Source organism: Rattus rattus, chromosome 4, assembly GCF_011064425.1.
Source record: "Rattus rattus isolate New Zealand chromosome 4, Rrattus_CSIRO_v1, whole genome shotgun sequence".
Taxonomy (NCBI): domain Eukaryota; kingdom Metazoa; phylum Chordata; class Mammalia; order Rodentia; family Muridae; genus Rattus; species Rattus rattus.
The window spans coordinates 108,797,958-108,810,751 of NC_046157.1; the positions used below are offsets into that span (position 1 = coordinate 108,797,958).

The 12,794-nt window shown below is 41.0% G+C and overlaps 1 protein-coding gene across 2 annotated transcripts in view; it reads left to right on the plus strand.

Annotated features, from left to right (window-relative positions):
- Window positions 1-12,794, plus strand: part of Khdrbs2 (KH RNA binding domain containing, signal transduction associated 2) — a 449,495-nt gene that overhangs the window by 258,733 nt on the left and 177,968 nt on the right. For both annotated transcript variants that reach the window (XM_032900880.1, XM_032900881.1), the window contains exons 5-6: window positions 2,756-2,883; window positions 5,794-5,992. In XM_032900880.1, coding sequence (XP_032756771.1) covers window positions 2,756-2,883; window positions 5,794-5,992 — 327 coding nt within the window. The remainder of the gene's footprint in view (window positions 1-2,755; window positions 2,884-5,793; window positions 5,993-12,794) is intronic.

Sequence of the window (12,794 nt, forward strand, 5' to 3'; positions counted from 1 at the left end):
GCTGAGAAACACTATTGGTAACATGACCTCAGGGATGTAGTATTTCACAACTGCAATAGCAACTCCAGTTCTTGGTCAGTTACACTTGTAATTACATAACTCTATTCTCTCGGTCACCATAAACCTGGAAAGTGACTAATCTCTTAAAGGGAACATTTCTAGATAGGGCCATAACAAACTCAGGTGTACACTGACAATAGTGGTTCTACTTACATAAAGAGTTATTCTTCAATGTGAAATATTCATCCAGCCAACTTGGCTGTGCCTTCCGACTTAGTAGACCTCTCCAGAGCAGCAGAAAAACAATGTCACTGAACTAGTAAATGCATACGTTGAACAAAGAGATTCAATCAGTTGCTCAATCTATGATGATACCTAGATATTTTATTCAGAGCTATTGAATTCTATTTGAGAATGCATCTGGTCCAAGAAAGAAATGTTAATCTGTCAGACCAAGAACTGCCATGCAAAGAAGTGGATAATGGCTATTTAAACATGACTCAGAAGCACAACTTGGACATCCTGCTCTGACAAATCACCTGTGCCGTTGACACCTTTAGATCAAATTGACACAAGATTCTTAATTGCATTAAAGTACCAATTTATTGTCTTTTATCCTGGAAAAATAGATTTCTGAGCTTTGCTACTAATGTTTCAGATCTCTACCAGTTTGTCAAAGAAAGGAGGACTCTGAAGTGCCTCTAGATACCTCAGAAAGTATTGCAGGAGGGACAGACTGACTAGAATCTCTCCACGTATTCTCCTACTTTCCAGAAAACTGAGCTAGACTTTTCTTCCTTGTAACATAAGAGTTTCCAATGGCAAAGGGCTCAATTTCCAGTATGTAAGCACTTTCCACTCACTTTAGTTACATTTGTAATTAGCTGAAAAGTTTCACCCAACCAATGCCAGTTCAAAGTTACTAGAACTTTCAAAGGCATGGATTCTGGAAGTTGAGAACTGAACAAACTGGGGCTGACTTATCATATTTCTGCTATGTAACAACCCCAGTCTATCTTTCCTTAATTCATGAGAACTTTGGATAAATACAGATTTACTACAAAGACAAAGAAAGCAGCAGGTACACTATTGTAATCAGAAATAGTCCATGGGAAGATTGTGAGATTCACGTTCCATTGTAAGGAGCAGCTGTTTGGATCCAGTAGCAGGAGCATTGGTCCACATTCACCACTCTAGTAAAGTAATAGACATGTTTCTATTTCTTTCTCTAGTTTAGTTGGCACTTGAACATGGAGATTGGGAGGTAGAGACTAAATAACATACTTGTTAGAAGCTGTAGTTTACCCTTTATACCTCATCTGTCGGCTGTGGTAAACGCACCGTCTCTATAATCAGGTGCTGAAGAGGATACACATTAAAGCAACATGTTGAAAATAAGAAAATAAACATTTCTGTGTCATTAGCCCTTTCCGTTGTAATCAGGACAGTTTTTGGAGCATGAGGTAAAGCTATGCATCAAGAATTGCCCAGCAGAGATGTGTGGCTGACAGTCTTTCTTCATTGCACCTTAATCGATACATACAGGCATGTTGCACTGAGCTAAATGGCCACTGTCTGATGATACCCTGGACCTTTATTTCAAGACTGGGCTCCATAAGTCATCTCTGTTGGCTCAACCGCTACCAAAAATTTGAGGTTTAAGACTCCTTGTTTGAGTGTGTGTATGTGTGTGTGTGTGAGAGAGAGAAAGAGTGAAGTGTGTGTGTGTGTGTGAGTGAGAGAGAGAGAGAGAGAGAGAGAGAGAGAGAGAGAGAGAGAGAGAGAGAAAGAGAGGAGGGAGGTCGAGGGGTCGGGAGGATATCTCTGTGTGTAGATTTGTGTATCTGTATTGGTGTGTTTGTGTGTGTGTACATATTAAATGTGGAAGTAATTATAGAAGTAAAGATAAAGACAAGTGCTTCACCAGAGTCCCTGATTGTGACTATGAAACTTGCCTTACACTATAACTGTCACTTTCCACAGATAAGGCACATAGGGAAGTTCCCCGTTTTACCAGCAGTGCAGGCCAGCTTCTGAAGAAGAGCGTGGGGCAGCGCATCATTTTAACAAATCCAAGGCACCCTCGCCTGTCCTGCATCTTAGCTGTTCCCGTTTAGGTTGGGAATCTGGAGCTATTTGAGTAGCAGGCACTCATGACCTACACATATTCACCCAGTGCAGTATTTTTCCCTAATATTGGTGCTGTAGCTGAGGTATTTATGCTACAGGACTGCCTTTCCTCTTCAGATAAAGATAAAGTGCTATTTAAGAGAATTGAACCCGGTGTCGTGAAGAGCACTTTCTTGATGAAAGAAACAGCTTCATTTCCCTTATACCAAGAGGCTTGAAGAGATTTACACATTCTTTAGCATCCTTCAGGGGGGTCATGCATTAAGACAAAGCTGTGCTGTTTGTCTTGCTCCACTGTGGCCCAGATTGACCTAGAATTCCGGATGTTCTCAGGCAGTCCCTGGATTCCCTGGAAGCATCATTTTCCACCTCAGGCTCCTGAGTACTTGAGTCAAAGCCATGAGGGAAGGCATGGAACCACACTCAGCTCTGTTTTTATTGATTTGTTTTCTTCCATTTTGAGATGCCCATGACAGATATCGGGGTCTCTCACGTGTTAGACAAGTGTTCTATCACTGAGTGGAATCCTCGTCATTTTTCTCCTTGTTTGTGGCGTGATTGTGTTTCAGCTCTAAGAACTGAGTTTCTGACAGTCACTCGTCTTGTTGTGCTTTTTATCTTCTAGGACTACAATGACGAAATTCGTCAAGAGCAACTCCGGGAGTTGTCTTACTTGAATGGCTCAGAAGAGTCTGGCCGGGGCCGAGGTATTAGAGGCAGAGGGATCAGAATAACTCCCACAGCTCCTTCAAGGTACACGAGTTCTCACTCTGAGTGTATTAACAACAAATGATGGTGGCAGGCCTTTGCCGTTCTGCTCTGTCCTGAATCCAAATAGAACTAAACAGTCTCACAGCACAAGCCAGAAAGACTGGGAATTTTTAATAAAATCTGCATATTTGTATTTCAACAATGTAGCTAACAACTTGATGTAAACTCCTTTTTTTTTTTTTTTTTTTGGCTTAACAAATATCACTTGTTCTGTTCAAGATGTTTATACTATATGTTCCACGTGTTAATAATAAATATACATTGAATCTTGGTTAACAGAAGAACTAACATGCAGAACTAATAGAGTATTAAAGGCAAGTATCTCATTTACAGAAAGGATCTCACACACTGCTGTGATGATAAGAAATAGAGGGATCGATTGGGTTCAGAGAAGTGGAGAAAGAGACTAAAGCTTGGCTGGGGAGACAATTGAGACGAAGCCATTACCCAAAGCTGTAAATGAGCGTCACCTGAAATACAGAGAGACGCAGTAGAGAAAAGAATAAAAGTCCAAAGAAACATTTTCCAGATAATAGTTCACAGAAGTCTTAAATATACCTCAGGAGGCACAGGGTCATGGGAGCTCGAAGGGAAAATTGGTAGGCTGAGAGCTCGGTGGGCTGTAGCCAAGAGTGGTTTCCCAGTGCTGAAACGGGAGCTAAAGAGATGATGACATTTGGTTCAGAAATGAACAGGGAGTGAAGATTCAATGCAGAAAATGTTCTTTGAAGAAGTCAGAAACTAAAAGAATCCTGCACTGGGAATTTAGCCCTAGACGGTGTCCTAAAATAGATGACGGATGTTGGAAATTGCATGGGAGAAGGCAGTGGTGTTAATATTGCCAGGAAAGGACTGAGCGTACAAGTGAGAATGAGGCAGGCTCTGTGTGGGGTTTGCTACCGCCGGGATTGAAAGTCGGTTGGGAAAGAAATGCCACAAAAAATTAGAATCAATATGAGCATGACGCAACTGCAGAGCAAAGACATATATAGGTTCAGAAATCTAGATAGCATCCATGAGGAACAATTATGCTTTTAGGTCTAGGTAATTAAAATGGTTACCCACCGTTATTTACAGACATAGCCAGCATGTGTAATTTATTATCGACATGTGGATGTTTGAAGGTATTAAAATACAAAGCTCAGGAGTAATTATTACTGCCTCTGTCAGATCTGGGAGTATGCTCCTTGTGAGATACAGGCTTCTGGAGTTAACTCTCATTGTTACGAACAAATATTTGACATGAAACAACTTCACGGAGGAAAGAAAGGCTTATGTTGGTTCAAAATTTGAAGGGAATGTAGTCCACAGTGCTTGGGAAGGTGCAGTGGCTGGTGACTCATAGCAATGTGAACTTGTGACTGGAATGGCTTAGCTCCAGCTCTCTCAGCAGTGGACGGGATGGGGGTTGGGCTCTAAACCTCAAGGGCTGTCTACAGAGAGCTAATTGCTCCAGTAAGACCCGCCCCCCATCCTACAGATTCTACAACCTCCCAGAACATCCCAGTGAGCTGGATACTGCATGTTCGGGTACCTCAAATGCAAACGATGACTCCCAACTCAGGGAAGGTGAATGGCACTTAACAGAGGTCTTTATGTTATTATGATAACATAATCTTGTCTTCCCAGTCATTGTGTTCGAAGCAGGTACCATAGCTTTGGATCCTTTATGTCCTCGGATCTAGGCTACTGTTTTGTATATTTAGTTCACATGAAATTATCTACTCTTGGCTTGGTAAGCTAAGAATTTTAAAAAGCTCTGCCAACCCTCCTATTCTTCATTCCTAAAGCTCATTTTCTTCCAAGAAGAAAGAGGCAGTTTGATGGCCATTCAGAGCCAGAAGTGTAACCCGCACCTCCATGCAAAGGCACGGGCAAACACCGTGATTGTCAGTATGCCAAAGGTCATCATGTTCCTGAAAGCTTTAGTGGCCCTGCTGATAGCAGTGCTTTCTAGAGGCCAACTTTCAGGCATAATACGCAGTGAAATAACCATGTATTTGCCCAAAGACTACAGCCAAACAGCCTTTCTAAAGGTTTTAGAATGTTATAGAAATGGATGCATCCTTTGATCTCATGCTTTTGTTCAGATCGCTTTTGTGTTAAGTCTGCGGTACGGAACATTCAATCAGCCTTCTCATTGTTGAGCACTAATTCCACAACCCTCGAGTTATCATGTAAAAATATGTCAGTGACGGCTCAGGCTCACCCAGTGGAGGCATGCAGCATGCTGATAAATCAGGACTGTGAAGCTTGACCTAGTGTAACTACACAATGTCATCATTCTGGTCAGAATGTCACATTGTATTAAGATGTTTTCCTGGAAATCTTACCACACTGAAGATCACTGTCAATAAACCCAAGCATGGAAGCAATCAATCTACACACACACACACACACGCACACTCACATGCACACAGAGAGAGAGAGAGAGAGAGAGAGAGAGAGAGAAACAGACAGATACACACACAGAGACACACACAGAGACACACACAAAGACACACACATGCACACACACACACACACACACACACACACACACACACACACAAGTGCGTAGCCAACATGGCACAGTTCAGACAATACGCTGGTTTGTCTTTCTAAGTTTGGAATGCAAACAAGATAGACTTTCATTTTCTGTTTCCATTTTTCTTTCTTTTCAAATACTATATTAGAAAACATCAAAATGCATTGCATGAAACACATTGATTGCATGGATTTTACTGGAACTAAGTCACAATATTTAGAGACATGTATTTTAATATGACTCAAGCCACTTTACATATTATATATCTATCAGGAGTAGAGACTGATCTGTGTGAAGGCAGTGAGCCGAGAAAGTCATTTCTTGTCCACATGTCACCACATCTGTATCTCACCAATTTCTTCTAGGGGCCGTGGGGGTGCTGTTCCACCACCACCACCACCTGGACGAGGTGTTCTTACCCCTCGGGGGACCACTGTGACCCGCGGAGCTCTCCCAGTGCCCCCAGTAGCAAGAGGTGTCCCAACACCTCGAGCCCGGGGCACAGCAGCGGTCCCAGGATACAGAGCGCCCCCACCTCCAGCTCCTGAGGCTTATGAAGAGTATGTAAGTACCCCGAAGAAATCAGCAGCTGGGAAGGGTTAAATTTACCAATTCTGAAGGTAAATGCCAGAATGTAATTTTAATTACAGAACACTAGTGTGATTTCCAGCAGAAGGTAGGCCAGGGATCTACACGTGAACGCTCTGAGAAAAGCTTTCATTCATGGACCTCATTGATGTCGGGCATGTGACAACAGCATCTTGTGTGTGAAGAATCAAACTCTACTGAAATGTGCCTGTCTTTAAAAAGTTCGATTAGCTTTCAAATTGGAAATAATTACAAATTATTATAAACAGGATATGAATCATCATACGATTAGAGAATTCACTAATAAACGTGAGGGGGAAAGCTGATAAAGATGTGAATCATGCCGCTAGCCTCCCACTACCATGACTTCCTTTTTCATTCACTATTTTGAAGATATGTGATTGGCATCCTGAACTGAAATGTAGAGAGTAAACAGGAAATGCAGTATCTCTAAGTACTGTCCTTCCATTCCCCTCTGTCTACAGTATTTTCTCTTGGAAGTGGGGGCAGAACTCGACAGTGTCCACTCTTCCTCCTTAAAAAGTCCCAGTGGCAACTAAAGTTCTGTTGCACAAGAGTTCCTCCTGTGGCACACATTAGTATATTGGGCTTGCTTATAGCTTCCGTGATGAAGGTTTTTTGTTAATAGCATGAGTAACCCAAAAGCAGCCACACTGGAAAGTGTTCATCCAGCATCGAACGTGATTTCCTTGTAACTGCCTAAGTAGAATCCTCTTCCTCAAGTTCTCTTTAGGCTGTGTAATCAAACCAGTACCCCATGGCCCCATGCAATTAGGGCAGAATTGCATATAATTGGCTACAGGGGACTGGATATTCAGGTGAGTTTCCAAGAACTCTGCCCCTTCCTTCTATGTCACCATTTAACAAGATCGCCTGGACTGTCTTTTACAAGCAGATACAGCTGGTATCATGAATGTAACAGTTAGAATTAGAATGAGGGTGGGAGGGGCAGAGATCCAGGGTGGGAGGGGCAGAGAACCAGGGTTGGAGGGGCAGAAAACCAGGGTGGGCAGGGCAGAGAACCAGGGTGGAAGAAGAAAGACCAGCGTTCAGTTTCAGGTCCTGCTGACTGAAGGTGTTCAGCAGGAGTTATGGCTTTGCTGTAGAGATATGATGTGCACTCTGACAATGAATATTCCTAAACACCTGTAGACATTGCAAGTGCTGTATGTATTGAATAATTATAGGACTGTAGGTAGTGAGTAAAAGTGAACCGCCACATAAAATAACATTCCGTCTTTCTTAATACCTTTCAACTATGGACTTTCATAATCTGTAGATGTTTATATTTTTGTGAATTATCCAGGCACCATTGACTTTAAATAGCCAATAACCATTTGACCTTATGTTATTAAAGTATAAAGTTGTCATTGTGGGAAAGTTCACGAATCTAAATTACCATATGACATCAGACCTTAGGAATACTTGGACCAAGGAGCTAGGACACTGGCGTGAATCTTTGTCCCAACTCATCTTTGTTTTCTATGGAGAAACACTAGTTTTTAGAGGGGAGAAGTATCAGCTTGGCAAGCATCCACTATTTCTATAATAGCACAGCATGGGTAACAGGAAAGTCTGGGCATACACAGGTTTTCTTTTTTAATCTCTTAAGTTATGTGAAAGCCTATCACTGACTATATTTTAATGTTTTTGTTGTTGCTGCTAAAACTAATTGAGCGGGTGCATACAAGTTTCAAGTAAGTCTGCTAAGCCTCTACTGGCAATCTGTGTAGCGCCAAACAGGATGGGATTATATGCAGGGATGCTGCTCTGGGCAGTACTTTGAAACTATTGATTCCCCTTTAAGAGGTAAGAAAAAAAAAAAGTTTAAGTGTCTCAATAACAAAATAATAGCACCATGCTGAGGTGATGGTGAAAATCTCAAAGGAGTTCTTAACTCTCAGATAAAATTTCTCTGAAAAAAAAATGGTTCCCTCTATTATAAATCACAGTGTGAGCCAATTCCCTCCCTACACACACCTTCCCCTGCTGAGCGTCAGCGGTAAGTTTCCAGCCACACAGAATGCATGTAGGTAATCAAATCCACTCCAAGCAGCTGGTCTGACAAGAAAGCACTTACGGTAATTGAGACTGCTGTTTTAAGATCATCATTAGGGTGTGCGTGCCTCTGTGTGTGTGTGTGTGTGTGTGTGTGTGTGTGTGTGTGTTTGGAGTTTCTTACATATCTTGACTTTAAATATTTTTAAGCTTCTCTTTGCTAAACTTCTTCAGAGTAGAATACACCCACTATTTACAGATCCATCATCACAACTGAGGTAAATTAGGAAAATTGAAAATTGGATTTTAGCAAAAACTCATAGAGAAGAGAATAGTAACATAATCGGATCTCCCAGAGGCTAACCCATTGGAAGAAGTGAAGTAGAACTTTTGAAGGTACAGCCGGCTCCAATCATGGTATATTAAGTCACGCGGGCTGATGCAGATGCCACCAATGAGTTACTATTTTAGTGAGAAGAAAACAAGCTTAGCGTTGGTTGTTTTCAGTCTCCAGAGGCTCTGCTATTTTCCCTTGTAACACTGGTCCTTCTCTCAGTAAAGAGCACAGCAGAATCCTTCCTAGTGATGCCTAGTGATGCTCACAGAGAATACGCACCTGTACACACACACACACACACACACACACACACACACACACACACACACACATCCTGCACTTCATCTTCAGCCGGATGGTGCCTCAGTCAATATTCAACACATCTTCCTTTTCCCTTCATGAATTCCTCCAACTGCAGATAACTGGCTGGACAGCTCCAGAAAACCAGTGCTAGAAATATGCCACCTACAGAGTTTGGAAAGACTTTCAGAAAATTGTACCATTCTGGGAGAGACGAAGCTGGTCCAAAAATCACCATCGTCTGTGGGTTTGCTGTGCAGGGCTCTCTACTTACTTCAATTATTAGAAGTCATCGTACCTTATTTTTTCCCAATTGTAAGATTTTACATATTCCAAAGACAGAAAACATATCTTAAATTTGTCTTGCCAGTTCTTTGTAAACTACTAGGTAGCAACAAGGGCACTGGCCTACTTATTTTATTTTTAGAAATATTATAAATATATATGTGTCAAAGCATATACGCATACTCTGTTAATATTAAAGTGATAAGAACAGAGAAGAGCAGAAAATGCATGTCTAATTAGCAATGCCCACGCTCCAGTAAGAGGAATTGCCATTCACAGCTATGGGTGTTTGACAATGTTTCTAAGGCGAGGATGATGGGCAAACCTTTGAGAAGCAGAGGGAAGAGAATCACCATGAACAGGGAGTGGTAAAGGGAGAGTCAGGGAAAGCATCTTCATGCAGGTGTGGAGAATCTGAGAGAACAAGCGAGCGAGACAGCCCATTAGACAAAGCCCGTTTTCCAGTGGGAAATGGGGCAGGGGAGTGGGAACAGAGGCAGTCTTTGTAACTTTCTGTGATTTTAAAAAAATAAAATAAAAGGAAAGAAGGAAATAAATAAAAAATAAATCTACCTGCAGGTTTCAGAAAAGATGAACTAGTTTTTGTGAGAAACATATGATTTTTTTCCAATAGTTTTGGGAGAATAGAAAAGAGAACGAAAGCAACAAAAATTTAGAATTCACATTTTTAGGATTGAAAGTCAGAGCTAGAGATTACCCCCATTGAATTTGCAGCTATGTGTGTGTCTTAAAACATAGGCCCTAATATCCTGAAAGCATATTTCTCAAAGATTCTATCCATTTACTCACCAATGTCAATTTTGTCTATACCCTTCTCAGATGGGTATCTATTCTTTTGATTATTTTGCGTCTTTGAGTTTTGATTTCAACACCTATGAAAAATCCTAAACACAATAACTTCTTTTTAAAAAAAAGGAGAAAAGAGGACCAGTGGAGAAGATTTGGAGAGCCTCATTGAGACATGACCTGGCATGATGGAGGGTTAGGATTAGATGTAGTTAACAGGGCAAAAGAAAACTGAAGATGACAGCACCAGTCCAGGAAGCCAGCAGATGCATATGTGTAGTGACGCAGGGAGAAAATGAAGCAGTTTTCACAAATCCTGTGCTCTATGTGTGCGGAGAATCAGGAGTGTAGCTATTTGGCTTCCTGAAATATTCTATTTGTGGGAGCTGGGTATCACTCTTGTTCTGCTGTAGAAACCCGAGGAATGCTCTAGCACGCCACCTGGTGTCCTGTCACAGTATTCACGTGCAGAGATCTGCCAGCTAGAATGGCAATGCTGGCCCAGGAAGCATGTGTTTATAGGAGGTTTGAAGTCTACTGGTCAGAATCTCTCCTCTGGAAACTCTTCATATGATTCAGCAAAGCCCTGAAGAAAGAGAGGTATACAGAAACAACAAAGAGTTGTAAAACACCCACGTAAGGAGATCAGTGACATCACAACAATTTTTCTGTCACTGAAGATAGAAGAGAACCTCTATAGAATTTTTTATTATAAAATCACGTTTATGTTAGAAGCTGGTCAGAAACTATGCTTTGAACAAAAGCAGATGGGTGTGGGGTGATAACTCAATGATAATGCATTCACTGCTCAGGCATGTGACCCAAGATTGGATCTCCAGGTAAAGACTTAAAGCCAAGCACATAGTGCAAACATCTCCAATTCCAAGGCTTCATGGAAAGAAAGGAGGCACACTCAAGAGAATCCCTGAAACACGTGAGAGCAGCTAGCTGGCAGCCTGTGCCTCAAACAAGGTGTAAGGCAAGGACTCATGCTCAAGACTCTCTCTCTCTCTCTGTCTCTCTCTCTCTGTCTCTCTCTGTCTCTCTCTCTCTGTCTGTCTCTGTCTCTGTCTCTCTATGTCTCTCTCTCACACTCACACACACACACACACACACACACACACACAGGAGTAGGAATCAAGAGGGAGAAATTTTAAGGAAGGGAACTAAGATAATGCTTTGTGGTTTTATAATATTTCTAAAAACCACATGATCATCTCATTAGATGCTGAGAAAGCATTTGACAAAATGCAACAGCCCTTCATGTTAAAAGTCTTGGAAAGATCAAGAATTCAAGGCCCACACTTAAACACAGGAAAAGCAATATGCAGCAAACCAGTAGCCAACATCAAACTAAATGGAGAGAAACTTGAAGCAATCCCACTAAAAAATCAGGGACTAGACAAGGCTGCCCACTCTCTCCCTACTTATTCAATATAGTAATCGAAGTTCTAGCCAGAGCAATCAGACAACAGAAGGAGGTCAAAGGATAAGCTTTTCTTAAAATGCTGCTGGTTGTGATTTTTTTCAAACAAAACGCACTGGTGTTTATTTTATATCTATAATTCTGTGATTTTTTTCTAGTAGAATGCAAACCTGTATCTTTTAAAGCTGCACAAAGGCTCAATCCATTCCTATAGAGATAAATCTATGCAACATTTATAGAAAGACGAATGTGTAGAGATAGGACAGGGAGAGGTTCTTTAAAGGAAACACTGCCTGTGCCTACAAGGTGCATCTGCGTTTACTTAGAATGTCTTCAGCACTGTTGAAAAGCCACTGCTTATGGAAAGTGGTCCATTTTGTAATAATTTTGAGATAAAGTGAAGAGATAAAGAGCATACAATTCTACAAAATTAAATATTGCTCATACATATGTGCCTATATCAACACTCATAACATATATTCTGGTGGAGTTAATAAAAGAAGTCTCCTTAGTTATTTGTAACATCTCATGCTTCTCAAACACATAGGGCCATTTTTTTTAAACCACTACATATTTTCTCCAAAGGCTAATGCCCAGACATCAAAGACACATACCAAAGCACAAAAGCAAGCAGGAAGAGGAGATATTTAAAATTCAGGCTGACGCTACATGAGAAATTTTGGCTTAGTATAATCCATCATGTTAACCTAATTTAAAACATGTATCCTGACAAATTTTGAGAGCTTCTCTTTTCGTCTGTCTGCACCAAGCCTATCGGCATTCTGGCCCATCCTGTCATCCAATTCAGCCTCTGAGGTATCCTTCCAGGAACTATGAGAGAACTAGAAATTTCACTGATAAATCAATAGTCCTTAAAAGTTCCGTAAATGAGCTCAAGTTGCCAGCTCCAGTTTCATGTGCACAGAGAACTTTTTGACAGGAGAGGGAAATCAGTATTAAATGATAATTGAAATCAATTCTTGTGCCATTCGTGGAAGGGGAGATTATGAGTCTGATCTATAATGCATTTTGAGGGCAGCCACGTATGATGGTTTCTGTGTTAATAGCCAAGAGCCTTCACCCAAAAAGAAGAGACTTTTATTAGATCCTCTAGATTGGATATTTGTTTTCCATTAGGCATTCTTGTTAGAGTTTCATGCTTTAGTCTCTTCATATTAGAGACTAATTTACCAGAATGCATTGCGGGATTCTGTTTGTTGAAATGTAAGTAATATTTAAAATAGCCAAGCCACGCAAGGTAAATGGATCGTGTTGCAAAGGTATGGGCTGGGGGTCATATCACTGTGGCTCTGAGTTCAGAGAAAGTCGGTGCTATTTAAGCCCGACTATATGGATTACTTCCACAAATAATATTTTAAAACTCATTCTTTAAATGGAACTCTTACCAAGGACTTGAAATCTGAGTCATGTTACTGATGTGGTAGATTTCAAGTCAGTATGGAATAAACAAGGATTCTGTTGGCAATGACACTGGGGATTGCATCCAAACCTCTCTCTGAAAATGATGATGATGATGAACATCTCCTAAAACACAGTGACAAAAACGGATTTTCTCTCTTTGGCCCTCTTTACAATGGCTGCTA